Source organism: Salarias fasciatus, chromosome 6 (genome assembly GCF_902148845.1).
Source record: "Salarias fasciatus chromosome 6, fSalaFa1.1, whole genome shotgun sequence".
Lineage (NCBI taxonomy): Eukaryota > Metazoa > Chordata > Actinopteri > Blenniiformes > Blenniidae > Salarias > Salarias fasciatus.
In genome coordinates this window covers 29050842-29077880 of record NC_043750.1, presented here as the reverse complement: position 1 = coordinate 29077880, position 27039 = coordinate 29050842, and the positions used below count along the sequence as shown (strand labels likewise).

At 44.5% G+C, this 27039-nt stretch overlaps 1 protein-coding gene across 8 annotated transcripts in view; it reads left to right on the top strand.

Annotated features, from left to right (window-relative positions):
- Positions 1 to 27039, top strand: part of add3a (adducin 3 (gamma) a) — a 75057-nt gene that overhangs the window by 27836 nt on the left and 20182 nt on the right. For 4 of the 8 annotated variants that reach the window (XM_030093794.1, XM_030093792.1, XM_030093793.1 and 1 more), the window contains exons 1-2: positions 11838 to 12214; positions 17615 to 17861. In XM_030093794.1, coding sequence (XP_029949654.1) covers positions 17667 to 17861 — 195 coding nt within the window. In that variant the 5' untranslated portion in view covers positions 11838 to 12214; positions 17615 to 17666. Of the gene's footprint in view, positions 1 to 11837; positions 12230 to 17614; positions 17862 to 27039 lie in introns of those variants that run through there. The other 4 variants (XM_030093790.1, XM_030093791.1, XM_030093789.1 and 1 more) reach the window with 2 other exon arrangements.

The following is a 27039-nucleotide window of genomic DNA, read 5'->3' as shown; positions in this document are numbered from 1 at the left end:
GCAGTGACAGGCGCTCACTGAGAAGAGCGCTGCTCTGTTTCCTGTTGTGGCAGAGCCGCGCAGGGATTTTCTTTCAAATAAAACAAAGCTCATCAAAGCGCTTGGCAGGCGTCCAGCATGTGAAGACCACCATGTGATCCGCAGTCTGCTCGGCTTCGCTTCGTTGCTCAGAACGACGTGTGCGCGGAGCAGCTTTTAGGACTTAAATTGTACCTTATCTTTTACTCTAAATGCTTAATCTTTCTAATACCCAGATACAGCATGTCGGATAATCAGCTAAAAGGCCACTGATCTTGGTTTACTACGGACCTGATTAGTTAATGATCCAGTGTTCCTGCATTGCTGTTTTTCTGTCACCGCGTGTCAGAGGTGGGCGAACTGTTTCACCATGTCTTTCACTGAGTGTGTAAATGTGCGTCTGAGGTCCCGTTTACGCGCCGTTTCGAGTGAATGTGATTATTTTAGATTTTTTTAAAGCTTTTAGACTGCTAAAGAATATTCATTGATGGTCTTTATCAGGTATCTGATTTGTGATTAGTGAATATTTTCACGTTACAAATTAAAACCTATTTCTAATTTGGAAAAGTTGTGTTCGGAAAGTCTTTTTCCCAGTCTCTCTGACCGCTCACGCTTACCTGTGCAAGTATGACTTCATCCAGCTGACCAACAATGGCGCAAGAGGCGAGACTTAACTTCTGAAACGTTTCATTACTCTGGCTCCTCACAGGTCTGGGACCGGTTTTTATTTTTTCCTCAGCCTTTATGAACGGGTCCCAGGGGCTTGAAGGTCCTTCGCTGAAATATCTTGTGATTCACTGGTTCCGTGCAGTAAAGACAGCCAAACACTATAAAACATCCAGTTCTTGTACGCTTTGCTTGTAAAAAGGAGCAAAATTTTGTAAGTTTGTGTTTCTATTAATTTTACTAAACCAGTTTATAGCAAAAAAGGTCTTTGTTTTCAGTAATCAAGCTGGATTGAGGTTCAGGCAGCAATGAAACGGGGTCTGTTTCTGATGTATTCAGCAAATTAATAACATAATTCCACATTCTTTTGTTTTATCCCGAGGCGTTAAGCAAACTAATATTAGCACAGCTTCATATTAAAATCACTGGGAAAAAGCAACTCACAAGCTATCCTGGGGCCCAACACAGCCTGCTCCATTACTGCATATTAGGTTGCTTTTGGTGACCATAGAACTGAAAAGTTCAGTTTTATTTATATTTCATAATGTTACTTTTGAATAAAAGAGGAAACACCCAGCAGCAAACATAGGAGACAGCAGAGGAATCAGTTCAGCATTAGAACGTCTTGATTGTGAGATTTAGAGATGGTTTTGCACCGTCTGGCTCCATACATGGATACTTTACAGCATCAGTTGCTTGGGAACGCTGTTTCCATGCACGGAGTCCAGTTGGTGCTTGTTGCTCCTCACTCTGTACGTCCATGCTATAAAGCCATACTGCATCGCCAGGCTTATCTCTTAAATGTGCAGCTGTTGAAGAGCTTCCCAAAAAAAGACAGTTTGCCTGTGATGATGTGCAATTCCCACCGTTCATGACAACGAGGACGTTTTGTACTCCATTTTTAAAGTAGTGTTTTTCTAGAAATAATGTAAATATATGATAAACAGTGAGAAATCATCTTTCCCTCTGTAGTGAATGTGGCTGGTACTCTTTGTCCGGCAGCAGATGCGTCACGTTTTCTGATTACTTGATGGATTTTTGCAAACCATGGGAAAATGCCAAAAGTCCAATTGGTCAAGGATTTTCGTTTTCATCGGCCAGCAAACCGTCTGAATGTCCGGGTCTTTTTAATCTGTGGATGTGGGTGTCTTCCACCCCGGCCGACCTCGGGAGGAGCTCAGCTTCAATACCCGGCCTTGACTTTGATGCAGAGCTTCACGTCTATTGTTGCGGTGCTCTTTGTGCTCTCGGTGTTTCAAGTCGAGTGGAAATGCATTTTGGGGGGTGGGTTGATGTGTGGCCTCCGTCTTTGGCCTGTGTGGAAGAAAAACCATGAAAGGCTTGTGGGATACAAATCCTCTCTCCCCTCTTGTGAAATCAAAGCTTTCTAAATGACTAAACAACTCAGTCTGGTTTCAGTTGTGATCCAAGAATATGAGTGCGTGGTGGAGCAGAAACGGTTTAGGAATGTTATATTGTTACAGCGAGTGATAAACTCTTAATGAGAGGTCTGCTTTGGGCCTGTCATGTTTGTTAAATGTCTCCAATATGAAAAGCAGTGATGAATGTCTGCAGACTCCAGTGTGTTGTTCTTCGTTTCCGCTCTAACTTTCTTTTTTACTTCTTTCATGTCTTATTTTCTTTGCCTCTGCCGGTTTCCCCCTCTGTTTCTGCAGGGGTGTGGTCATCTCATGCTGGACTGTTTGTTTGGAGTTGCCATGGAAACTCATTAGAGTATGCGACACTTTGTGCGTTTGTGTGCGCTTGTGTGTGTGTGTGTGTGTGTGTGTGTGTGTGTGATGTTCTGCAGCAGTTCTGCTTCATGCATAATGACCTCATCCAGACACAGACTCTGACATATTGAATCCGTCTGTTTCCTCGGATTGTGCAATGGAACACACACACACACACACACACACACACGCGCGCACACACACACTGGCCAACGCCCCCTCAGTGTTTTGCCTTGTTGCCTGACCACGGCCAAATCACGGGGCGTTCAGAACAACAGTACAACTCTATTTGACAAGAGTCATGATGTTTGCTGGATAATTAGATTTTTCTGTGCTCTATATCACATAATCAGATTTATCTGGATAGTAGTCAGTGTGAAAAATCTCTTTTGGAAGCCAAGAAAAGAGTTCATGTACTTGCCATGAACTCTTGAACTTATCCAGGTATTCTGTGTTGTATATAGTAGTTTAAAAAAAAAAAAAAACGTTCCTCCTCCCACCTTTATCAATCGAATGCTCAACGTTCCTCAGCTGATAAATTCAGAGGGTGCGAAAATGAGGAACGCAGCCCAACTGTTGATGTGTGTTTGTTGAAATGATAAGTCATCTTCTCTCTGTGGAGAAGAGAGCTTCTTTCTCTGAGGGAATAAGTTCTGCTTCACTTCAGTGAAACTTCTAGAAGATGTGTTTTTTTTTCCCCCCATAGCACAAAGGCACACGCTTATTAAAGGCCTACTTAATGATCGGCCTTATGACTGCGGTCTCTCCTCGCAGTTCTCTGTAGAGAAAGGCAGAATGAGTAACCCTGCCTCAGTGCACGGGTGGATCGTTTACACAAATGATCATCTGTTCTTGCAGATTGTTAAAATCAATTTAAATTAAACATTTCATGTCAGAATGGAGAAATGAATTAATTTGAGTGCGCCCCCAGAAAAGCACCCGAGCTTGCACAGGGTGAACATGCAAACTCCACAGTGCCAGGCCGACAAGCCCAAAAACATTTCTATCTCTCTATGTCCCACTTTTTTTCCACATTCAGCAGCCTGTTACTGTAATAGCGTCAGTCCTCCGCATTCAGCAGCAGCTGCTGCCCCTGAGACGGCCGCCGCTAAAATGAGTTCAATCATCCTCTGGAAATTCAGGACACGGGAGTGTTTTCCTATTTCTGCTGCTGCAGTGCAGCGATCCCTTTAAATCACTAGTTTAAGAAAAGCTAATGGTGAATTATGGCTTAAAAAGTGATATACATTAACATATGTACAAGAAAAGATGTTCGACCGAATTCCTGTCAAAATAAAATACACCTGAGCAGAAACTTTAGAAAAAGTGAAATGTGAGCCTAATTTACATGAGTCTAAAACTTGTGATTTGAATCCTAAATAGAACCCATTGAAAACCTTTTATAAGTGAATTTAGTTTGGGCGTGTGGAGGAAACCAGTGAAAGGAATTGAAAAGTTTTCCCTCTCAGCTTTCGTCACCCCGGCAGTGATGCCAGCGAGAGCTTTCAGAAAATGTCACGTATTTCACACCAGAGGTAAATCTGCACACACAGCTCTGCCGTCGATCGCGTTGCGTAGCAATGGCGCGGCTTCGCCGTTTGGCCTTTTGCTGGTCTGTAAAGCCCGTGTCTGGCGGCGAGGACATGCGGGAGCAGTTAGCAGCTGAGACACCCGGGGACGGTGAGGCTGAAACAACAGGGGCCTTTTAAACTGTGTCTGCGGCTCCGTCATTAGCGGCTGTAATTACAGGCCGGCCAGCGGCGGCAGTGTGTGTGCGCACGCTTGTTTGTACGCGTGTGTATCAGAAATGTGGTCTCAGTTGCTTCTAATCTTTTTAGAGTGTGTGAATCTCTTTGAAGACCAAGACATTTAGCTTTATTTCAACAAAAGCAGATGCTTTGGGGAAGCTAAATATCCATGGCGGTCAGTACGGGACGGAGCTTTAAAAACAGCAAGATGTCAAAAGTAAAAGATTCTGGAGAATGAATCATTCTCCAGTTTAAAAGTCTTCATGCACAGCTGCTTTCTGTGATAACAGCAGAGATTAGCATCTTTGAAAGTCTCATTTCATTGATTCAGAGGAATTTACTTCAGGCATGCGTTGCTATAAAGCACCTTGTTTTCTACTGAAATCTTTTTTGGCAGCACGTTCAAATTTGTTTATTATCAGTGTGACTCAATGTAATGTTTGTTCATCGGCACACCGAGATCCAGTGCAGCCGCTTCATGGCTCATTACTTGAAAACTTTCAAATCTGTCAACACTTTGTTGGACTGACCTTCAAAGTCTGAGATGGAAATCCACAAAATGCCAACTGTCATAGTTAAAACACCATGAATATTCATCTATTTAAGCGATTGCATGAAAGAAGATGATACACCAGTTTGGCCCAAACTCCTAAATGTCACCTAAAATATCTTTATTTTTATGTTTGAAGCCTGATTGATGAGTCAGATTTGCTGATAACGGCTGCATCCAGGCAGCGCCGGCTCCTCACAACACGTCTCTGCTGGTCTGCACTGTTTGGATTTTTAAGAAAAAGAGATCAGTGAAAACATGTAGCCTGTGCCATGAAACTGTTATCATTTTCCATAAATCAGTTTTCTTCCTCTAATCCAATGCCAGAGGATCTTCCATCTTCAGTAGATACTAATATATAGAACATTTATAAGCCCAGTTTCCTGTATTACAGCGGTTCATTGAACGTGCGCGCCTCGGTGCACCACATGCTGTGGAAATGATTGCTTTTGTCACATTATTTTTACCATAAAAACATCCAATGTGGGATCTGTTTGCATCATTTAGTCGCTTTGTTTAAAATGCGGTTAAAATTTCCAGCATGAATCTCAAGAGAAATAAAAAAAAAATCAGGATGCTTTTTCTCCCCTTTTATTTGCTCCCGTTTTGACCGAAGCATTGCAGCACGTGTGTGAGCGCAGCTTTATTTTGGCTTCAGTGCAGATCCCATCTGATCTCTTCAAAGCATCTGCAGGTTATTCCAACAGAAGACGATCTTGATATACCTGAGGAACAGTCAGTTGTTTATGTGAGAAAATAAACCATAAATCTGTGTCTGCAGCCTTCTAATACTCTTTTGGCTTCTGTTTTTAATTTTTTTTTTTTTTTTTTTTCTAGAAGAGGTTTAGGAAATGGACGGAGCGGCAAACTGTGCAGTCGACCTCAAATAGCACACTTGGCCGAGGAGTCGACCTTCCCTTTGCGGCTCCTCGGCCACGTTTCATCTCTGGAGGAAACAAAGGAGGAAACGAACTCCATAAAAAAATATAAACGCAGGCCCGCTGCTTCCCTGGCCACCCTCCTCCGCCTCCATCAAAGTTTATTATCTCCACCCAACCTCAAAGCAAGCCTCCGTGGTCACGCTTCAGCGCATACCTGTGTAAAAGCTATGCAAAAAATAAAGAGCGGGTCAAAGCCTGCTGCCCCGGAGCGTAATTTTCATAAATACTGACGACAGAGAAACAAAGAGGCTCTGATCCTGTTTCTAGCTTTGCTTTTATGAGGCCCTCAAGGAATATGTGCCTTTCTTGTGATAATTTGGTAATTTAGGGAACAAAACCTTGAGGCTGTAGCCACTGATGCATTTTTTTTTTTTAAAGGATTGCAAGTTTTAGTTAAAAAATAAGCATTTTCTCATCCAGTCTTCCTTGAAATCACATTTTCTAATCACAATTTGATACTAAACATATTGAAATGGTTTCTCTCCAGCAATCCAACTTTATCATCTGTCCATACGAATATCCGTGTACTCGTGTGTGCCTGCATGCGTGCATGGTTTTGTTACAAAAACAAGCAACAGCACATCCTCGTGGCCCAACATGAAAATGTCGTTGTCTTAAAAAGCTGCTGTGTAAACCTGAAATTTTTCTAAAACAAATACAAACGATGCATTTTCTCTTGAAACGTTGTCGAGTGACCGGGACCTTTGACAATAACATGAGGTTCAAGTATTCAAAAAAACACAGTGGGACAGAGAGAACATGCAAACTCCACACAAGAAGTCACCATTCTGAGTCAACATTGTGTCGCCTTCTCTTTGTCTATTAAATTTTAAAATAAAGCTCAGCTTTTATTGATAATAATGTTAAAAGAAATGTGTGCGGTCGAGAGATGAATTAATATAAGGTCACAAATAAACAAGCTGTTGAGTTCTTCTGAAGTCTGTCTCACAGCTCTGTGTCTTCCGGGCTTGACCTCTGTCATGTGGACTGATGTGATTAACGCAGTCGAAGGAATCTGTGAAGTAAAGAAAAGAAATTCTTCTCTCAGAGAGTTCACAGCCATGAAGTGAACGACTTTTTATTTTCTTAAGACCTTCGCCTTCTGTCAGTTTCCCTCTGAGAGGTTCAGACGTCTCACACTTTTCTCTCTCTGGTTTTTGGGACTCAGAAGGCTCAGTAATGAGCTCGAGTGTCTGCACATTCCTGAACGCGCCCCTCGCTGCCGTCCTGTTGCCGCTCGGCGTTCGGAGCGATCCGCTGATAGCGGGCCTCTGCCAGTAAACGTATACCAGCATGCATCAGGCCAGCAGACCGCCGGCCCCTCCCTCCTCCGTTGTGCTTTTGTTTTCGCTTATCGCAGAGGTCAGGGAGGGGATGGCTTCAACAGGAATATGGGATTACTTAGGAGTCCCGCTGTTGTGCAACGAGCTCATTAATCACGGGGCTTGATAACAGTTGTGTGTAGACGGTAGATCATCCAGAGCGCATTCGCATGGCTTCAGTCCCGCTTCGCCTGAAGTGTGTCACCCGTGTCAACATCAGGCAATAACAGTCATCTTGGCTTCCAGGAGCCATAATTAGTTTCAGCTCAGAGAGGAGCCTGCTGGTAACAGCCGGCGAGGTGAAGCGGTTTGTCTCCAGACCTGTTGTGTTGTGTTGTGTTGTGTTTGCCCTTTTTTTTGCTCTTTGTGTTGATAAAACAAAGAAAGAAGCCTGATCTGTCTTCCCTGCCACAGCGATTCGAGGCCTGGTTTTAGGTGTTGTGCAATGTTCAGAGGAATGCCAACACTTCTCTACCAAAACACGACTGTTGTACTACGATCAATAAAGTTTTTCTGACTTTATTACCTGACATGAGAGGCAGGAGCTACTTTCCTCAGGCACCTGGATTCAGTTCAGATGTAGCAGTGTTGTGGTGGAGTGTGTGAAACTTTGTTTCCCTGAGTCAGGCAGGTCAGTGACAGCTTGGGACTGTGTGTGTGTGTGTGTGTGTGTGTGTGTGTGTGTGTGTGTGTGTGTGTGTGTGTGTGTGTGTGTGTGTGTGTGCAGAGTCATCTTAAGAATAAAGTGCTGAGTGATGCACCAGCATCCAGGAGCAGGAGGAGGAGGAGGTAGTGGTGGTGCAGAAAGAGAAGAGTCTGGTTTCCATGCCAGCCTGCTCTTGGCATATTCGCTGCACTGCAGAAGAATACGGGTTCAGAGGGTTCACGACTGGTCTGGGCAGGCGGGAAAAGCATGTTACTGTACCAGCTGCAAGAAAACAGAAGCGGTTTCTGAGTGAGCTTGCCAATGGGTAAGACACACATGAAGGAGGAACAGCAAATGAAAGAAATGCTCTTTGAGTTCGTCTTCAGCTTCATCTTTGTGTGTTTTTCTATGAAGCATTAAATAGTAAACAGAAACCATTTCGTCTGTTGAGCTTGAACCTAGTGAACTTAAGCATTGATCATGTACTCCTCCATCCATAAGGTTGTGTCATTACGATTTTCTCGATGGATCAGAATGCGGCTGACTGAACTGACACGGTTCCTGAAAGATGAGGCTGATCAGAATGATCATCCGTCACAAATGCAAAAATGTATCCTTGAGCTCAGTGTGTATAAGTACATGTGTTTTCTGTAAGCAGCTCTGTTAATGTAATTACATTGATGAGCCTGCGTATAATTCCCAGCCAAAGCCCGGCATTGTTGGTGTTGGAGGAGGCAGGAGGCCATGTGGCATCTGCAGGATCACTGCTGATGCCTTCCACATGCATGTGATGCACTTATCGGCCTGTTTTCACATCGCCAGGAGCGTCCGCACACTGAGTAAGAATGTGTGTATGTGTGTGTGTGCGGTCTTGTATGCCTCACTTTGTTGAGGCCTGAAAATTGGGAGCACACTGCACTGGGAACGAGCCACCTGACCCTACGACCCAGAAAGCAGAGCCACACAGCAGTTTGATTGACTTTAAAGGCCGTTACCCCCCCTGGTTTTAGCAGTAACTAGATTATCAGCTACACTGTGGATTGTAGATCTCACACGCTTTGCGGTGACTGTTAATCTAAAGCGACAATCAACAACTTTAATATATCTGGAGGACCATCGTGAAATCATCCTCTCACTAATCGGACAGAACAATAATTTGAAGATTTAGTGAGAATGCACACATTTGCCAGCTTTTGTGTGGGAATGTGTTTAGTGGTTCGATAAATACAACATAAATACAACTGATGTTAAATTACCCATAAACCCAACACTTCATATATTTTTGTTGCTGGCTGACAAACCGTCAGTTGCTTCCAAGTGCTGTTAGAGAGTCTGAAGTGTATTTACAAACAGGGTTGAAGATGTGATGGAATACGGGACGTATGGGAGTAAACATGTCCATTTGTGAAAAAAGTTTTCAAGACAATCAAATCATGGCAATTCTTCTGTGGTTGTTTATTGCTGTAGAGTGTATCTGTTAAGCTTTTACATCTGTAACACTGTGATTTAAACTCATTTAAACCTGCGTCCCACTGTCCAGGTGATTCATATGTACACCAGAGTATGTGACGTGTTTGGAGCCGGGGATGACTGAGCCCACCCAGGTTCAGGGAGAACATGCAAACTCCACGTAGAAAGACTGAAAACAGGAGTAGAGCTTCAGCACTACACCACTGTGACCTCTTCATGACCTGGACTGTATCAACACCGATAGTATAGTATAGAAGTATAAAGTTCACACATCAACTGCATAAACTGATTTAAACTGACAAAAAAGTGTCAACTGTGACAAAACGATTGATTAATTTTCATCCCGTTTTGATCTGGTAGGTTTTTCCTCGTGGTTGTGGGTCATCATGTGGGTTTCTGTTCCCACACTGTCGTTGCACTTTTTCCTACTGAAACAGAAGCAATCTTTCATGGAAGTTTTTAGATAATAGGATTTAACTGGTTTCCTCTTTTTGTTTTATTCAAGAGGAGCTTCCGCTAAACCTTCCAGATGTGTTTTGATCAATGTCCATTTCACGCCACAGTGAGATGAAGGCAGACCTTTGACCCTAAGCATTTTAAATACTGTGACAATTCCTTATCGACACAGCAGAACATCTCTTTTCCATAGACCCAGGAAGAGAGGATCTGCTCTGCAGTGACTGTTTGAAGTCCGTGTCCATGACAGGCCAGGACTTGGAAAGACCGACTGTAGTAATTTGTGATTATCTGGTTGTGTGTATTTAGAGTGTGTGTGCGCCCCCTCATATAAACACAGGAGGACCCGGTGACTCTGGGTTCAGCGCTCTGTGGGAGTCGTACCTTCTGCTGCACAACTTGCTCCTCTTGTCTGGGATGAAGCTGCTTTATGAGTTTGAACGTGCGCGACCGTTGCTCCGGAATGAATTTATAACCAGGCAGATGCTTCACTGAAGATGTGATGCAAGACTCTGTTTGTCCCCAATATTTCTGACTGGGAGTTGTTTCAGTTTGCAGAGTCAGTGGCGACCTCTGATTTCATATGCATGTGATACTTCAGAGGAGATTTATTAACGCGTCGTTCATTTTCTTCACTTCATACTGTAACATTTGGCTTGTTTTCCTGGTTTGATGACTGTGGATCCCACTGAAGCGGGATTCAGATTCAGTTGATTTCCATATTGCCGCCATGATATATGGGGAAAGTGCTGAAGCATAATTGCGTTCTTTTCCTGTTTACGGTTTTTATCGCGCTCAGTGGTTTGGGAACAAAGCAATCACGTGAAGCTCGTCATGCTCTCGTGACTCCAGAAATTAATTTTCTGTGTTTTGGTTTTACTCTTTCAGGTTTTAATGTCTGTCGAACGCATTACAGCGACGCCCACGTCTGCAATAACCATCAGCCGGACTGTTTCTTATGCGATTTACCACATAATTATATACATCCATGAAGGCGAAGTATTTTTATGAGCACGGCGCGGTTTGACTTAAACTCACAACGTCACAGACATAAGTCAGCCATGTGGGTAATTTTCAGCCCATTTCTAATGTGTTAGCTGCAGCGAGCTGGAGGGAAGCGATGAGAGTGAAGAAACAAAAAAGCACGTTTTAGATTTTACAATGAAGAAAGCGTCCTGGAAGTCCTTCAGAGCTCCATTGTTTTTGGAGACTGTGGTGAGGCTGTCAGAAGAAGAGACTTTTAAATGATTTTAAAAAAATGCAAAATTAAAACACTTTATTCTGTTTTTAAACCATCTAAAGTGCTATCGTGATAACATTTTGCCAAAAATCCAGGAAGTTATCACATAATTAAAGTACAAAAGAAAAAATCAATAAATGTTGACCTTAAAAATTCCCCAAGTTATTTCATTATAGGTTATTGAAAGCTGATTACATAAACATTTTGATTTCAGTTGAGCAGTTTTTCGCTACACTATCAATTAATTGTTTCCTTTCACACTTAAGATAGAGACCGACTACATCTTTCAACATATCCCTTTTATAAACCAAGATCTCAGCATCATCAGCTGCATCAGAGCTGACAGACGACAGTTACAGGAGGAAACCAGACCCTGAATTCCTGACAGCTGTTGTGTTGCGCGGCTCGCCCTGACCTCTGAACAGGCCTCGTAAAAACACCGCGTTTCTGTTGTAAAGTCGTAGTTTCTGCGAAGCGCTCCGTGTTTCCGTTTTATCAGTGAGACAGATAACATTGATTCAGTGGGGCAGAAACGGCAGTAAAAACTGCTGCAGCAGGTTGTTGTGTGGCTGCAGTTAGTCTCCCGTCAGCCAGACTCATAAACACTGACCTTTAATACGGTCGCCCAGAGGGGGGGTGGAGGAGAGAGAGAGAGAGAGTGAGAGAGAGAGAGAGGGCGAGAGAGAGGGAGAGAGAGAGAATCAGGGAGGAGGGAGAAAGACAGGACTCTGGAATGTGAGAGAAAAAGCAGAATGTGAATGGATCAAAGAAAAAAACAGACAAGCGAAAAAGACTAGACTCCAGCGAGAGAGAGAGAGAGAGAGAGAGGGAGAGGGAGAGAGGGAGAGAGAGGAGGAGTGATTAGTCAGACTCTGAGCTCTCATTGGTCTAGCAGCCTGTGTGTGCGCCTGAATCTGTTTGTGTATGTGTGTGTGTGTGTGTGTGTGTGTGTGTGTGTGTGTACCTCCAGCCAGTGGGCGGGGGATTAAGCCCGCATCACGTGGTGCCTTTAGCTTCTTTTCCACACAAACACACACACACCCTCATTCGCTGAGGACACACACACACACATACATGCATATCCTCTCACACACACACTCACAGCTGTTGGTACATCTCTCTCTGATGAGCGCCGGGGCTCGCAGCCCGCCGGAATCTGGGAGAATCTGCTCGACCCGGCAGCGTCTACATGGCAAATCTGGACTGACAAGCGGACAGACGGGTTCTTTCTTCTCAGCGCTGGCCGGCTCTCGCTTCCAGCTCTGCTCGTATCCCGCTCTTTCTCGTCCCCTCGTCTCTCGCCGGCTGACTGTTGGAATTTGAGCACAGACGGCGAGCGACAGTGAAAAACAGAGACATGTGTTCCGCCTGGGCCGCTCTCCGCCGCCGCCTGCTCTCTCCCATTCACTGAAAGGAAACACAAGGTTGGTGGAGCTCAGGTTAGAAGCTGGTTTCTTGATTCTGAATTAGATTTCTAGTCATTTTGACAGATCGTCTTCAACCATGTGTGTCTGTTTAGGACTCCCTCATTTCTTGTCTTTTATCTCTGTGTTGTAACCGGCTGCATGAGCACGGCCAGAAGGATTAAAATCCCTAAAACTGAGTTGTAGTTTTAGGGGAATTCCACATTATCATGGTTGCCTGGGCATACGCTCTTACACACACATGAACACACACACACACACACACACACACACACACACACACACACACACACACACACACACACACACACACACACTATTGACACGTTTGGCTCTATCAGTGCAGGGAGTGTGAGCACCACAGAAGATTAGCTCTGGTTGTTTTGTCCTATGGGTTTAAAAGTGAAGGCTGTTTGCAGGAGGAGACACAACAGAGCATTTTGAAGCCACACCAGGTTAAAGAAAAAGAAAAACATCATTCAGCAAAGGTTATAAAACAAAAACATCAAGTTAAAGTAAATGCATTTAAACAACAGTGTATTTAAATCTTCTGTTTCTGATTTTTGCAAATGCTAAATCCTGCTTTTACATTTTTTTTTTGCAAAAAATAAACAGTCCAGCAACCCAAGCTGACAGACTGGCTGCTCTGTGAGAGCTGGCATGTCGGTGGCTCTGGAGGAGCTTTCCTCATCTCATAGTAAAGCTGTGAGTGGATCATGTAAGCTGCACAGCTTTCGGCTTCACACACTCTCCTTGAGTTTCACTGCTCGGTCCGTCACGCCGGCGTGTTTGGACGGGGAACACACCTACTCCTCTGTTTGTGTGGGACAGTGTGTGTGTGTGTGTGTGTGTGTGTGTGTGTGTGTGTGTGCAATAATAGGGCTTTACAACTGCAGGTCACCATGTGCGTGTATGCTCGCTTTTTAAAGTGTGTGTGTGGATATAATTAGAAACGTGCAGATTCTTTCCTGGTATTGTTGCCACAGGGGTTGTAACACAACCTGAGGGCAGTGTGTCTATTTTTAGGGGTGGGGAGGCTCAGACGGAGCCCTCCATGCGAGTGTGAGGTGTGTGTGTGTGTGTGTGTGTGTGTGTGTGTGTGTGTGTGTGTGTGTGTGTTTGGGGGGGGGGGGGGATGGCCTGCCACCAGCAGAGCTTGGTTATCATGCGTGCACGCAGCCTCTTCTATCAGTCTACATGTTTTTAGGGCTGTTTGAAGTATTTATACCATGTCTGCGTGTGGCAGGAGCCTCGTGCGCAGGCAGTGATGGACAGGGCAGACAGGAGAATTGCACGTTGTCTGAGCAACTGGCTTTTATCTGAATCTGCAGCTCTGAATGTCAGAGGAGCACCGAGGCATCATGGGTGAGCCTCGGTTATACAGATGCACGAAGAGTCTACAGAGGAAACCTGTGTATGGACAAACACACACACACACACACAGGGTGAACATGCAAACTCCACACAAACTGCATCCAAGCTCTGAATCTAATCAAACTGTGAGCTGATTGCTTGCAGTCCCTTACATGAAGACATCAATACAAGATCAGAACCACCTGAGCAGAAGTTGTGTTTTTTGTGTTAATTTTAGGATTTTAAGTGGAAGATATGATTTCCTCTGTCAGTTTCTACTGTGATAAATCTCTTGTAAAACTTAGTGTTTTTTATTTGCAAGCTGTTCAGTTTTAAACAAGATGAATAACTGTAGAGATTTGAAGAAGCATTTTGTGATTTCTTTTTCTCCAGATAAGCCAACATTACTGCCGAATTGTTGCTTCGACAATAGATATTATGAAATATTTCAGTTTTGTTATAAAATTGTAATTATTGCAGTCATTTGACTGTCACTGATCTCAATCCTGTACTGAGTCGGTGTCTGCAGCCGGTCTGAGTTCAGCTTCCAGGTGTTTGACTCCCTCCATTCATCATTCTGCAGAAACACACCGACAGCGCTGATTACATTTATGGCACGTTTTACCGCCTGTTTATAGATGAGAGCGGTCCTGTGGACGTGTTTACTTCAGTGTGGAGCTGCTGAACACACAGAGATGGAGAGAAAAAGAGGGGAGGGGTCACCAGAGGTCAGGGGGTGAGAGGTCGTGGTCACCTTGCCCGGGGCTGCGGCCGCAGCCTCGCACCCTTCAGTAAACACAGCCGGTCCCGTCTGGTCGCCACACATTTTTCCGATCCTGTTCTCCAGGGTGATGTGCTTAAAGGGCGTCGTGTGTATGGTTTTGTGTGTATGTGTGTGTGTGTGTGTGTGTGTGTGTGTGTGTAACTGAACTCGCTCTCTGCTGCGAAGCGTGAAGTTTGAACTGTAAATGTTGATGCTGCTGAACAAGGATCACCTTTCATTTATTTATTTCATTTATTGTTCGCCCCGTGCCTCCGCTCCTCTCCTCTCACAAACCGTGGATTTCTCTGGTAGTGGCCAGACTGAGATGGTTCGGGGTGAGGAGGACAATGATCCATTGACAGAGGCAGCAGGAGGTGGGGGGCCGGGGGGGGGGGCTGGAAGTTCATGCTGGGGGCTGCTGGAGTTGTGACAGGACAGGACAGGGCCGGGACGGGCTGGCGCACTCATGTGAGATTTATTTTTGGAGAAGCTCCAGCTGTTGCGTATTTTACTCACACTACAGATTTCACTTCTATGAACAACGTTTTATCCCACTTTCTTCCGTGTGCGCCTCTTTGAATAGCGTTAAAACGCAGAAGTCGTCTCATATCTTTAATTTTTTTCTCCGTCCCAGAATGTCTCACTGTGCAGAACTCTGCAGGCTCAATTCAATATCGGGTTACATAACGCTGCCCAACCCATCTGCCTTCAATTAAAGAGGATTTCTGGGGGGGGGGGGCTTTTATTCATTTCCATAGGATAAATCACAGATTTAGGAGGAGGATCAGGTAGATGGCGAAAGATCTCATGTGTTCCCAATGGCTTTTTCGATATCGCAGCAAACTGCAGTTACTACTTACCGGACTTAAATTGTTCATGATTACAAGCGAAAGTGCTGTTTTCAGAAATATGTCTCCACAACTACTCAGGACATTAGTTACTTTACAAAAAGTATGTAAAGTTTTTAATCTGGTGAACAAATGTAGTTATTAAGCATTCATTTCTATTTTAAAATAATCTTATCAGAAACAAATAGTAGTTTAAAAGGTTCGGATGGTGAAAACGTGGTTGTTCTCAGTAGTTGCATTTAATTTTTCGTTGCACTGGAGCATAAATGAAACACATTACAATGAGACGTGCATGATGTCTAAATGTTTTGGTGAACACATATTTAGGAAAAAGTTAATCTGGCACAGATACAGTTCGAGTCACTGAATAAACATATAAATGTGATGTTTAACTAATGCAGAGAGCTCACCTACTAAGATGTTTTTCCAGTTTATATCAATTCTTAAAAAGCTATCGATATGATAATCATTAAATAACTCTATAAGTTGATCGATCACTGTCTGGAACGCGTTTTAATGTTTAAAAGCCAACATAGTTGCCTTCTGTTGAGATTTTTGACAGTAAAATATCAGGTGAATGAGATGTTACAATGTAAATATGAGGTGTATTTGTGATTGTCCTCCCAAAATGCATCAGAAAGAATCTTTCACTGCCTTCCTTCCATCGTCACGTCACCACAGTGGCCATGTGACGTCTCACCGTGGAACAGAAAGACACTGAAAGTGTTGAACGGTGTGAAAGGATTGACTTGAACTTGGTTTGGTGTGATCCTCCTCCATCCATTCGCCGCGCTGCGTTTCATTCCACTAATCTCAACCATCTTTTAAAGTGGCATTTGACCCCAATGAGTAGCTTAGCAGCCCGGGTCAAACCAGATCACCTCTTCAGCCCCCCCGTCCCCTCCTGTACTGAGCTGACAGCGGCGGGGAAACGAACGAGCTGCCGCCGGGAGAGCAGCCCCTACGTTTTGATCCACCGCCTGTCAGAGGGCCGCGGCGGTTTGACGGCGGAAAGCAGCGGGATCTCTTTTCTTAAACTCCGTCTTGCTCTATCGCTCTCATTCCTGCGCTGCTTAGGCCAAGTCACCATCTGGTAGCGATCCCATAAGCCCCGCCTCCTCCTAATACACCATCAGCTTAACCGTCGCTGCTACAGCAGCGGCTACGCATCCTACACTTTAATATTTTCATCTTTTCTCCCGTCCTGTGACTCCATCGGTTTTGTCCTCGCTGTGTTTGTGTGGCAGTGGTGTGTTTGCCTCCGTCGGCCATGTCCCTTTTGGCGTGACAACAAAGTGTTGAGAAGGTCAGCCCTCTCTGTTTGCGTCTTTCTGCCGTGACTCCCGCTTCCTGCCGACGGCTTGTCGCAATGCCAGGCGGCCTGAGAGCGGACGGTGGGAGTGAGGAGCGGAGCCCCTCGCCCGCCAGGGCCTGGACGCTCAAACAGAACCGCTCCGTCGTCCTCCTGGGCGGCTTGACCTGACTGGCGCCTGCGTGCACTTGTTACTCACCGTGTGTGTGTGTGTGTTTGTGTACAGTTATTCACATTCAGCCCCACTGCAGCCGATCTCTTTAGTCTTCTGGTCACAGGCCTGTTTCAATGATAATAAGAGATAAACTCTTTATTTGACACTTTACCATTGTCTGGTGTTTTTACCTCTATAACAAACACTCTTGTGTTTATAGATTATTGTGTTATCATTGCTTTTTATGTCATATCAACTGGAATATTCCCTTCGCTTAGAGAATAGCAGCAGTCGTGTCAATAAAGTGTAACTCCTGCCATTAAAAACATTATATGTGGACCAAGTGAGTGATACGAGGCCCAGCCTCCACATTTCTTCTTTTCTTTTTGTTTTTCTGTACCAATAAACCTCCTGTTAATTAACAAGCTGACCCCTATAAACACTTCGAATAATTTAAGGCTGTTGTTGAGACGAAAGCCTTCCTCTGGCTGGGCTTTGATCATTTTTCACCTGTTTTTTAAAACCTTATAAGAAATCACAGCTAAAAAGACACATTTTTTGTTAATTATTGCACACTGTTTTTTTATGCATTTTGTCTTTGCAGAAGATTTTCTAAGCATTTCAAACTTATTTTAATGCAGAATTGTTATTCGTGCTTAATTTGAGAGATTCTTTGGGAGATTCTCTTCTCTTCTGTTTTATCCATTGCTAATGCAGTTTGGTCAAATGTTACTTAGAAATAGTAAGGTCTTTTGGGTAGAATGAGGCTCTGTGTGTCTGAAAGTGTTTTCATAGCTCTCGTTTATTGTTTTCTTTGCATAATTCTTTCATCTGATGTTCTTGTCTGGTCTTGCGCTGCACTTTCGTCATCCGTTGTTCTGAAATCTGCTTTTTAAAGAAACTGGCCTGTCCTGTTTGGATTTCAGATGTGTGCATGACGTGCTCACGTCCCCGTTTCTTTGCCTCTCAGGTGAGAGTCGAAGCGGCAACCAGGGAGCCAAAACCAGTGAGGCGAAGCAGGCATGAGTGCGGACGGCCATCAGGGGGTGGTGACCACTCCTCCTCCGCCCAGCGGGGGCACCAAGGAGCGATACTTCGACCGGGTCGACGTCAACGATCCGGAGTACATCCGAGCCCGGAACATGTCGCCCGACCTCCGGCAGGACTTCAACGTTCTGGAGCAGAAGAAGCGCGTCACACAGATCCTGCAGAGCCCCGTAAGTCACTGCAGTCAAAACATGGTTCAGTGAGGCTTCGGTCGCTCGAAGATGATTGAAACTTGCTCCAGAGGCCTTTTCTCATCGATGATTACACAGAAAGCTGTTGTGATCTTACTTTCGCTGCAAATTGGATGGGTGTGTGTGTGCGACCCTGACACACTCCTGACGCTGATTTCATGATTGAACCCAAACAGAACAGGGCGGAGCCGGCAGATCGCTTTACAGTAGGATGGACTTCGGTTTGCTTTCATCAATGAACTCAGACCTTTCATTACCAGATCGTCATGTCCCGCCCTTGTGTGTGTGTGTGTGTGTGTGTGTCTGTGTGTGTGTGTTTGCGTGTTTCCTCTGGGTGGTCCACAATAAGTAAACTGACTAGTTGTATCAAGTCACGAACATCCGTGTCAAGTTTTTGCCTGTGTTTAATCTTCTCCAGAAATAGCTCCCGAGCTCCACGTTGTTGAATTAACACTGAAAAAGGCTTTTCATGAGAAACGAGATGAACAGGTTCCTGAGGTGGTTGAAGAACAAACGAGATGTTAGATTATTGTTTGCTGTACAATAAGGAAAGAAATGCTTATTCACGGTACGGTTTAGGAATAAAGATCACATAAGCTGGAAACTTTTCACCTGTAGAGTTCCTGTTTCCATGACTTCTCTATTATTGTTGTTTCCTAATCGAGCGTGACGGCAGCGGGTGCATCAGGCGGGCGCTTGTGTTTGGACTCGTCCTGATATTGGGAGTCAGCTAAAAACCATAATATAACCACTGGCCTCCACACCCACATCCAGGATCAGTGCAGAAGCTCCTCCGGCTGAGCTGAAGTGTTCATTTTAGGTCAGATTTTATTGAAACAAGCAGACCTGAGAGCACAGCGCAACTTTCAGCCAGCGCAAGTAATGTTGTTGTTTAATTTTCTTTTTCCTGGAGGTCCAGATTCTTCACAAAAAACTGTTGCTGCACTGCCAAGTGATGAAGGATGATCAAACAAATGGTTTATTCCAGAGCTCCTGGTCCTGGAAAGGCAAATATCTGGATATTAAATGTCTTTTTTAGGTTTATTTGAGGCTGAACGTCTTCCAGGAGCAGGTATTGTGATTTTAAAATCAAAAGAAAAGAAAATTCATGTTCTGAACAAGTTAAAGTATAGGAAGTTAATCTTGTGAACACTTGCAAGCAAAACAGATAATATGATTCTTTAAATTGAGATTTCTTCAAATTACTTAATCTCTGCGGTTTAAGCATCTTATCTGTGAAACTAACAGTGTTGTTTACTCTCTTGTTTATTCTGCTCTACCTTTGAATCAGGTTGGATTCAGTGAACTCAGCCTGATTCCTTTGTGGCCTCAGATCGTCCTCATTGTTCTCTTTTTATTAGTGATGTCTCTGTGGACCGTTGCAACACACTGAGATTTTACAGCATTTGTCAGTCTCCTCAGTGTTTACTCAGCTCTGTTGACTGAAGGCCCGTCGTCCAGCTCTGTGTTTACCATGGGAGGAAGCTGCAACATGTCTGTAAACACACGCAGATTGCAAAGATTTGTAATTTCCAAGTCTTATTAATCTGTCATTCACAATAGTACACAGACAACACAGAATACTCAGGTGACGTAGCCATTCGTTAAAATTATTAGCTCATTTTCAGTTTGAAAGAAGCAGCACAGTTAAGCTGGACCTGTTTTCTTTGAAAGGAACTTAAATTTCAGACATTTCTGATGATTTGCCTCCATCATCCAATTCACACTGAGCTAACATTTTCAAATAAATGGTAAACTATCATTTCTGATATGTAACATATGGGTTGTCTGAAGTCTTTGCATCCTGTTTTATGCTTCAGGCTCACTCCAACCTTTTTAGAATCGGTGTGTCAAATATTTCTAGAGAAGCAGAAACAGATTCATTCTTGTGGTTAAAGGAAAGATTAAGTTTATAGACAATGATTGTCATGAATAAATCTTCCTCTCGAGCGCAGTAATACATGTGGTAATGTGTGTGTGTGGTTGTGATTGATATTTGGTTGGAGCTGCACGGCGGTTCGGCCTGTTCTTATTTAAGCTTTAAATGTGATCCACATTCTGCACATGCCCGGCGTTGGTTTCTCGGCGTTCGGTGCCAGATGTTCGAGAGGGCAGGAGCTGTGCTGCTGGTGCAGGTTCCCACTTGATACCCCACTGGTATCGGTGTGATAGTTAGTACCACACGCACAGCGAGGAGTGAGCAGAGGCAGCTTCAGAGGGCGGCCGCTGAGCATCTGTGGCAAATCAGCGCTGGTATTTTTTTGTGGCATGTCTGGAAAACCCGAGTTATCGAGAGAGAATCACGATGTGGAGTGCAGGTGAGAGATGTGTGCAAGTGAAAGGTCACAGATGGACGTGAGTGCAAAAAGGCCGTCTTTAAAACAAACTGTATCATAAAAAATATTGAAAATTTTGAAATGTTGCTGCACAAGATAGTGTAGCACTTATCGCATAGTGTGTTACAATCATATCAAACTTCTGCTAATCTATAAATCATCAAAGAATTCCAAAGATGAAGCTTCGTCTGAATAAGATCTGATCCGGAATCAGTAACCTGTGTTTGTTTTGACCCGCATGTCAAATTTCATGCAAGCATTTCAAGAAATTAAAAATATGCAAAGGGAAGTTTAAAGCCGGTGTCTCTTCCGATTTGAATTTGATGTGACTGTAATGAATGACAGGAGGCTGGACTGAGTCCAGAATGAATCTCGAAACTGAAAGATTCGTCCCGACCCCAGTTTCCTCTCCTCTCACAAAATAATCTTTTCCACTAAATACCTTCAGCGCCAGCGGACTAAAGCTGCGTTTAGTTACCTGTAATAACTGTTATTTTCTGCCCGCCATCATTATTTACAGCCGCGTCACTGTGCGTGTGTGTGTTTTCTCCACGTGTGTGTTGCGCTTGTGGTCAGGAAATGTTGTGCATGTTGTTCCCGCCTGGCGTGACTCTGAATGGGAGCCAAACCGCTCAGTCACTAGTAACAGGTGTCTCCCTGCTGCTGGCCTGGAGTTCCGATGCCCTCCCTGATGTTTTATTCATATTCAACAGCAAATCTGTAAAACCAGCTGCTCGAGCCAATACCGCACGACTTCTCCTCCTCCTCTTTTTCTTTTCAAGGTCATCATGTCAACAGCTGAGCTCATCTCTTTCTTTCCTCCTCTCTCTATTTGTTTTCATACCAGTGTCCGAGCTCCCGCGGCGGCTCCAGATTACATGTTGCCGCTGCTGGGATGGCAGGTTGTGTTTAGAGCCGGACCGATATAGATGAGGCGGGACCGAATCCACTCCGCCGACTTCCTCCGCCCGTCTCATTCACGCAGCTGTGTTTACCTCGAAAGGTCAAAGACTGGCGCTGAGAGATGGAATATTGTATTCAAAGTTTTCAATATAATGATTTTTTATTATATTTTAATTTTTTTTTCCATTGAAGTCACATGTGGGTGATTGTAGACTGGCCCTCCCCTCCCTCTCCCAGGTCCAGCGGAGGCTTTAAGAGAGCCGTAGGGCAGTTTTTTGAGAGCTTCGTGGGCAGACGTCAGGCTGAAGACGGTCTGCGGGGTTACAGCGAGACGCCGGGCAGACGGTTGTTTTTGTGTATCCTGGAGTGAAGCCGGGGAGGCTCTCCAGGCGGCGTGCCTTTACTTCTGTATTTTTGAACCCATGAGGTGGAAATAAAAAAGACTGAAGAAACACTGACCAGGCTGTGCTGCCGCACCCACAGACAGGCAGCGACCTGCCACGGTGTGGTTATCATTCTGTCTCACCGTTCAGTCACTTGAAGACGGGCGGAAGAGAGGCTCATGTCAGAAGACTGATCATTTTGTTTGGTGTGAAATGACCATTTTATGATTTTGAAAGTTGTTTGTAAGACCTAGAGAAGGTTTTCTGTTGTCCAAAAACTGAGTTTTCTTGCAACGTGCTGGTGATTATAGATGTGAGATGAAAAGGAAAACCACTAAAGAATGCACAAACTAGAACAGGGTGTCAAACGTGAGGCCCGTGTGTCTAAATCAGTCCACAAGAGGCTCTAAACCAGCCCATAGAACTACCAAGCAAATGCGAACCAATGTCAAACAAAACATTTAAAACTTTTTTTTTTTGTAATTTTTTGCACACAACAAAGTTGGCTTTATCTTGAGATTGTTTTAATTTTGTACATTTTGACTAAAAGGTTATATTTGTTTGCACTGTGGCCTGGCTGTGGGAGCGTTCCTGCTCTCACCTCCTGCCAGCTGCGATCAGCTCCTCCGGAGCACGGTGAGATGGACGGAGCAGGCTGAATGGAAGACGGATGGATGTTTGTGATTTAGGATTAGGTGAATTAGGTTGTCGTGACTCTGTTGCCACTAGCGAAAGTCCAAAAGGTCAAAAGCCGTGAGATTAAATCAGATGAAATTGAATTTGAGTGCTCTTCCTCATGTTGTTCCTATTCTCAGCGTCTTCGCTCGGCCTGCTGGCTTCACTGATATTATTTCTCCTCCTTTTGTTCTGTTTTCCCCGAAAAGAGAACAAGAGGTTGAAAAGAGGCGCGTTCCCTCATCTACTGAAATAATTTTAGCCCTGCTAAGTGGAGGATTCATTCATTCTCCCTTTCAATGGACTTGTGGTTCTCTTACTCTCTCTCCCTCTCTCTCTCACACACACACACACACACACACACACACACACACGAGGATAATTTACGCAGCTTTTCGGTTCTGTTGAGAACCCCCTCATGTGAGGCAAATGTCACGGCTGCTCTTTATTATGTTTTCCTTTTTTCTTTTGGGACTCCTGAAGGTCTCGTTTGCTCGAACATTAGAGGCCGACCTCTCTCTGGAGGCTCTTTCCCAAACCGCCAGCTTTCCTCTCCGAGCCGCGTCCGGGCAGCTGTGTTTCCGTTTGGCATTTCACAACATCTGCTGGGAGTTAGACTCAGTAAAACCTGCAGCGGTGCAGCGGCGCTCTCAGGACGGCTTAACAAGACGCTAAAAAAGTTATGACTGTCTGTAGTTTGTGTCGTCACAGTCAGAGAATAGGGAAAATCCTCGTGGTGCTTGGAAACTGAACCGAACTCCTTTCCAAAAGACGGCAGAGGAGCTGCAGATTTGAGAAGCAGCGAGTCGTATTTTTGCTTCGCCCCTTCTGAAGCAGGGAGAGGCAGAGAGTTTGTGGAGAGTGAGGAGACGCTGACTTGGAGAACGGATTTCACTGACTCAGACTGAGGGTTTCAGATGGGGGGGGGCGTCGGAGAGGCGCTCCTCCACTTTGTAACACTGTCACACTGCCGCCTGGACAGAGCCGCATTGTGCTGACATAACTGGGGAGCTTGTGTCTGAAATTACAGGCCTCACCTGGACTCTGTGTGTGTGTGTGTTTGCGTGTGTGTGTGCGTGTGTGTCTTCCACCGCGGTGCGTGTGCGGCTGCTTGCCCTCTCATCAGCTTCCCGGAGTCTTTTCTTTCAGGCATGTTTGCAGCCATTTATTCAGCGTCTGCAGCTCCCGGTTCAGAGTTTGCCATTAAACGCAGGCCGCTGTGTCCCTGCAGGTGAGCCGCGCTGCAGTTTGGTTCCGGTGAGAGCGTAACCCGAACCTGCCACATGAGCTGACCCCAGAACACAATGCTGCCGGTTCTGAGGAAGCAGGACCCGACATGTGATACAGCCGAGGCCTACTTAATGCTTTGTCCACTACACTTCACGGGGAAATGTTGCGTCCAGGCCTCTGTTTTTTTTCCTGGGTGGAACCGAATGATAACCTGGTTCTTTTTTTTTTAAATGGACTAAATTATGGCCTTCTGCAGTGAGTCACAGAAAGGCATTATTTCTTCCACATTAGCAGATGAGGTAATGTTGAAACCGTCAGCAGTGACACAGATTTCTCTGAGGACAGGAGCCCCGGCGGTTTGAGTGCCACCTGTTTCTGCAGACACAGTGGAATCACAGCAGAAAGAAACGTTTCTGGAAGTCTGATGACAATCTGTTACAGTGAAGGAATGAAGGAAAGTTTCCATTCTTCCTCGGAGAATGTGACTCAGATGATGTGAAATAAGCATCTGCAAATGTGCTTTTGTTCGCCAAACTCCAGAAGGTCAAATGGTCACAGAAAAATGACGTCTGCCGTGATGTTAATACACTGAAGCAGGAGCCTGCAACCCAAAGAGCAGGTTTCCTTCTTTCTTCCAAATAAAAGCCGTCCAGAGATGCAAAAATCAGTTTAAATTTGAAATGAAGATAGCAGAATTCAGCAGGCTGGGATACATTAACAACACTATCTTAACCTAAGATACTGAGTTAGATATGTCAAGTTTCATGGCTAAATTAGAAAAGGAAACATTTTGTTACATTTTTAGCTGATTTCTCACAATTGTAGTTTTTTTTTTTGTTTTTTTTGTTTTTACATCAGCTGAACTGGAGTTGGATTTGGAAACTTGAATTAACATCATCATTATGACATTTCACTGAAGTTGAAGGCAGTGTGTGTCGATTTGGTGAGACGTGACACATGGTCAAGTGTCACACTTGTCAGAAAGCTACTCTGGCGAGCAAATATAATAACAGCAAGATAAAAAGGTTTCCAAGGAATTTTGCAAAACATAGGAAGACAGTTTCAAAGATTCAACACACTTCGTATGTGTTGTTTAGGAGCACTGGTTTCCTCTTTTCTCTGATTGGATCACGATTTTTGGCTCCTGTCAATAAACAGACCTGATTCGCCCAGTTGTCTGTCATGATAGAGATGTGTTGTTGTTTTTCTCCTCACAGATGAATGAGCTGGTCGTGTTGCAGTGAAAGGACAGTCACGCTGCAGCAGCTACAAAAAAAAACAAACATATTCAACGTGCGATGGGTTTTTAACTGCAGGGCTTCACAGAAGCATTCATGATACCGTCCACTTTTCAACGCCAGATTAATCTGTTTATATGATGGGAGTCAAATCCCTGCCGTCATAATCTTCTTGGGAAAGCACACACTGAAATTGTACAGCATGTCTGCCAGTGTGTGTGTTTTGTGTTTTTGTTGTTCTCTTTTCTTTTTCTTCCATCTCTTTCATAATTTTCCTGTTACTGTTTGCGAATTACACCTAAAAACAAAGAAGTTGAAGTCATTAAGACCTACTTTCAGTGCTTCGTGAATGGAACAAATGCTTGCTTGCAAAATAAATGGTAATTTATAGCATGATTCTCTTTGTGTTGATCTTCGTGTGTGTCTGGAACTCTGTAGCATCTTTCACCGCGTTGTTTTCACAGTGGTGTAACTTCACTGTTGTGGTCCGCTCCCTCCGGTGTTGTTTTCAGTTCTTTGAACTGGAGGACCGAGATGAAGCATGCAGCTGCTAGAAACTCTTTTTTTTTCCCCTCAGTGGATCAAAACACACTCAAGTTTCCAGAAACAAAACGCGGACTCACTGCTGATGCTGCTTTGTGTTTGATTAACGGTTGATAAGCTGACGGGCTGATGGGATTCCTCTCTCTGAGGCGAGCTGACGCGAGCGGGAACTCTCCAGCACACACTGAGAACGCAGAGCTTTCTGGTGAAGTCGGGACCACAGAGTCGGCCCCAGTGACCGCCGGCCGTGCTCTGGCTCCACTGAGCCGTGCCTGCAGCGGGCTTCGAGACGCTCGCAGCAACGCGCCGGCACAAAGAAACCCCCGGCTCTTCCTCCGTCAGACATCCGCAGAAGACCCGTTGCCACAGAAAACTCAGCACCAGAGACGGAGGAATGTCTGGCAGCAGCGCTCCCGGTCGGTGTGCGTCCCGGCAAAACAAAACGCCCCCGCACGGCCGTAAAACCAAAGGCTCCGCTGCAACACTGTGGTCCCGTCTCCTGGGACGACAGGAGAGGTGTGGGTGGAGGAAGAAAAGCGACCTTTGATTGGATGGATAGATGAGGATGGCTGTATTGATCTCTTGGATAAGCATTAAGAGTCTCTTGGGAAATATCTTGAGAAAACTGAAACAGGCTCAGGGAGAATGTGCAGACTCCACGCATAAATTCTTTATCTCCAGAGTTTTCCAGCAGCGTGGTGAGAGTTTGACCAAAGCAACACAACACTGTGTTACCCATGGATTCTTGTCTGCAATAAATTCTAGTATTATATCAATTTTTAATCAATTATCAGTGGTGGTCCAGAGGTCAGGGAGGAAAGCTGAAACTTAGACATTTTTGTTGTATTATTACTTAAAACTGACTACTTGATGACCCATATCCGACGCTGTCACTTTAAAAAGTGACTTTACAATCGATATAAAAGCTTTCCAGATGTTATAATGTTATCAGATAAGGGGAAATCGAGTCAACATGCGACAGTGGCTGCAACAAAGAAGTCGTTGTGAGATTATGCAAAAAGCGAGAGGAAGTAAAGTTGATGCTGACTCAGAAACCTTGATTTTTTTTTTCAGTGTTTCAAGTAGATGTGAGTTCAAAGTGATGTTTAAAAAAAACCTGAAAGATGGCCATCGAGGCTTCATGTTGTACTTAGATTACTTTGAATTACTGTTCCAATGTGGCTGTTTCCTGTCAGGTATCAATACATTGATTCAGTCTGTGCCTCAAACATAAACTGTGTTTAGTCACTCTGATCGGGAGTGTTTCTCCTGGGTGTGCAGGACAGTATGTGACTGTTTAAGTGGGCATCTCTAAAATCTAGTCTAATTCCATCAGCAGGTAGAAAGGTGAGCGTGGCCCCTCAGAGCTGAACGGCCTGATGGGGATTATCAGGAGATATACATTCAGTGTGACCCGGTTGCTGTTTCCCACGGCGACCTGGATCTCTGTTCGCAACATCTGCAGTGAAACTTCACCTTCACACCAAACTGAATTCATAAAGATCTGAAAAAGTGATAATTTTAAATATGGGATTTAATTGACTTGTCTGTGTGTTTATTATATTCCACATTGGGTCTGAGGGCTGCAGTTTGCACGAGGATTAGCTGCAGGCGTTTCCTCTCGGTCTCACCACGAAGCCAATTGTGTCACAAGCAGTCGACCAATCCCAGCAGTGCTTGTTGTGTGGCCGGCCAATAGGAAGCCAGCGTTCCTGTAAACCTGTTCAGACTGACACCCGGGCTGGATGTCTAATCTGTGATTAACACAACTCTCTCAAGCTCCCTGTCTTCACTCTCTGTTCCTGTTGTCGCCAATCCTCTGATTTCTCTTTCCTTCTCTTGAAGAATG